The 3,038-nt window shown below is 35.7% G+C and overlaps 1 protein-coding gene across 1 annotated transcript; it reads right to left on the reverse strand.

The window, feature by feature from the left end:
* Positions 1 to 246: 246 nt before the first annotated feature.
* Positions 247 to 2,399, reverse strand: LOC123965388 (ladderlectin-like). Its single transcript, XM_046041917.1, has 7 exons — positions 2,325 to 2,399; positions 2,123 to 2,213; positions 2,001 to 2,036; positions 1,424 to 1,533; positions 1,192 to 1,326; positions 884 to 992; positions 247 to 646 (listed from the first exon to the last, which is right to left on the reverse strand). The coding sequence occupies exons 2-7, from the start codon at positions 2,181 to 2,183 to the stop codon at positions 561 to 563; spliced, it is 537 nt and encodes a 178-aa protein (XP_045897873.1). The 5' UTR covers positions 2,184 to 2,213; positions 2,325 to 2,399; the 3' UTR covers positions 247 to 560.
* Between the last annotated feature and the right edge of the window lie 639 nt (positions 2,400 to 3,038).

Below are 3,038 nucleotides of genomic sequence, written 5' to 3' on the forward strand. Positions count from 1 at the left end.
CATTTGTGTGAATAATTCTTTATATATTTAAATTTAAATAAATGGTCCTTTGTTCTGTTGGTGGAACTTCATGACGAAGGTTTGCAGCATTGATGCTATCCCCTTTTCTGTCCGTGAAATACATATTAACTTTAAAAGTGTCTGAGATAACTAATGTTCTGTCTTTAGATTGTTTTACTGGCTGAAGAACAGTGAAGTTAAACCCTTAAAAACATCAGCTCTAAAACAAACTCACAGACCAGCTTGTTTCAATGCTTGAGCAATTTTAATTTGTGTAAAGACAAGAAAGAACAGTTCACTCTGCAGAATAAGTTTGTGCTAAAAGCATTCTTTTCATAACACATTCAGTCTGCTCCTATGAAAGGCACAAAGCCTCAGAGACAGTCCAGATCTTCTTAATTCACTTGTCGCTTCGTTCCTTAAGTAGCGTTACAGCGATAGAAATTAAAATAAAGACATGAAATGAGATATAGAGCCTTCAGGGTACATATGAGACTGATGGCGTGAAGAGAGATGAGTTTAAAGAACATCTGCCCGTGTTTGTGATTTTTCCAGGTGCTTCATGCCCCCCGGAATTGGAAGGATTTCTTAACACAGACAGATGGAAGGTGGTAGTTACACCTTAAATCATCCCAGCATTTGTCACCTGTGTGTATGATAAAGACATAACTGTTAAGCAGAATGTATAATTTCATGCAGATGGAGAGTAAAACTAAATATTTTGTCTCATTAAAATAATAAATGGAGAGGCTTTTCAGCCTTGGCAGAGGTATGTTCTGAAGAAAAGATGGGTTCATTTATGAACTGAGCTCACTTATATAGCATTTATTATGAACCATGGTACATTTTTCTCTCATGCAAAATAATGTGTTTTATGATTTACCTCCATAATTCATTTGTAAACAGTGCTGATATCCAGCGTTATTTGGCTCTCCCCTGCACCAGTATGAAAAGGCGAAAGGCGTACCGTCACTCCAGAACCAGACACCCTCCTAGAAAATATGAGTTAGTTAATTAGAGTTAAAACATGAACAACAATATAAACTAAAATAAACAACTTTATACTATTAAGACCATAAACACTTTGTCATAACCCCATTGTCATTGCCCCTGGTAGCTGTTTCACCAGTGTGTGAATGGTGAATGTGATGTAGTATAAAATATATACAAATACAGAGCATTTACATATACCTGTGCAGCGTCAGTTGCTCCAAGCCATGCCAGCGTATTCCCATGAGTACTATCGGATATCAGCCTTTGAATCTGATGATACTCCTCAGCTCCACGTACGGATGCGAGGTTTGCACCTAAGGACTGACAGTTTCTCTGCAGTGGTGACAAACAGACAAATCCATAAAAATCCACACAAACGGAACAAGCTCAACTTAAAAGAACTCCGCATCCAATCCAAATCATCTTATACCTCAGCTTGAGACCAAGTCATGGCTCTTGGAACGAAGAGGAAACAGCGACCATTTATCTCAGACCAGCGAATAGAACAAACTTGCCACCTCTTGACCAGGTGACTCTTTACTGGGAACAAATAGAGTTTGGTGACTAATGTGGAGTCTCCAACTAAAATCTCTATATGTAGAATTATTATATCACCATATTAATTACATTTATTTTGATTAAATGGCAGTATAACATAACAACATAAAATAACACAACATAATATAACATAAAACAGTATAACACACTAACAAAAGTATAATATATAATACATATTATAATATATAAAAAGCATAATATATATTATATTGTTGGCTTATATAGACTATAGACTGCATCTCATCTTACTACCCTGTAGTAATAGGATAATAAATTTACCTTGTATAACACGGCTTAACATACCATAACACAACATTTTTTAGCAAAAGACAACATAACCTAACATAAGTTAAATAAGCATTGGACACAGCACTTCTATCAGGCAATGCTTTTAATTTACACAACATGTAGGTGAAGTCATCAGCAGAGCATCAGAACAAAGCACTGACCTTGTTTGGCATTTTCGGGGTTTGCCTCTGGAAGAGCTAGAAAGTTTGACACAGCAGTTATCGACCTGGATTGTTATTGTACAACACATTCATCTGTAACACTTTCTTTTCATATAACTGACCAGCAGCTCGAGTCAGAGCCATCATGGCACAAACAAGTGCAGAAACAGTCAAAATCTTCATGATGGAGATGATGCTGAAGATGATGATAACCTTTGAAACAGAGAGACAGACATGTTACTGATACTTCTGTATGGAACAGACGACCTATGTCCACTGTCAATCCACTAAAGGAAAGTCAAAAGTTTGTAGCTGCAGAATTACCTTCTCTTCTTCCTTCTCAGCGTCTGTAGCTTTTGCTGTCTGATGTGGAAACACAGATAAAGAGACACACCAGCCCTTAAATACAGATACTTATCTTGTTATTTCTCAAAAACAGGGAACTGAGCACAGACACAAAAAAACATACACATTTTTTTCCCCACATAGAATACTCAGGAACCAGAAAGTTATCAATTATGATTATTTAGGAAATATGGATAGGTCAAGCCTCACAGTGATATACTTCTGTGCTCTCTTCTTGTAAAGTGCTTTAATGCTTTTGTGTGTGTATATGCAAATTATATGTAATTTAAAGGCAATCAGCAGCTGTTATGCAGCTTGTGGCATGAAATTTTGCAGGAATTTGTCTTTTTAGCAAAATTTTTTAATTCTAATGTCTTTTACTCTCACATGTCATATATACTGTATGCATTTTGCACCCTCTAGACACTTTCGTGGCTAAAACTGTACACGCACAAAAACTGCTATAAACTCCCTATACATCAATATTTTTAAGTAACAAAACTACCAAACATTTCATAATTTTCATGATTTTAACCATTTCAATTTAATTATTTGAATTATTAATTCTTTAATACAACCCCCCCCACAAAAAGTGAATTATTTTCCATAAAACAAATAGTAGGTGGGTGGGTCTTTGGTGGTGATTACAGTCTTGGATATGTCAAGGATTTGCAACAAAATTGATTTGATTGC

This window comes from Micropterus dolomieu, unplaced genomic scaffold, assembly GCF_021292245.1.
Source record: "Micropterus dolomieu isolate WLL.071019.BEF.003 ecotype Adirondacks unplaced genomic scaffold, ASM2129224v1 contig_9576, whole genome shotgun sequence".
Classification (NCBI taxonomy): Eukaryota; Metazoa; Chordata; class Actinopteri; order Centrarchiformes; family Centrarchidae; genus Micropterus; species Micropterus dolomieu.

Bases quoted from the DNA above. Each gene is read 5' to 3' on its own strand.
- LOC123965388 (XM_046041917.1), bottom strand. From the start codon at position 2,183: ATGAAGATTTTGACTGTTTCTGCACTTGTTTGTGCCATGATGGCTCTG. The intron at 2,037-2,122 runs GTCAGTTATATG...CAAACTTTCTAG, and splicing joins GGCTCTGACTCGAGCTGCTG to CTCTTCCAGAGGCAAACCCC. The intron at 993-1,191 runs GTATATGTAAAT...CATATTTTCTAG, and splicing joins GAGCAACTGACGCTGCACAG to GAGGGTGTCTGGTTCTGGAG.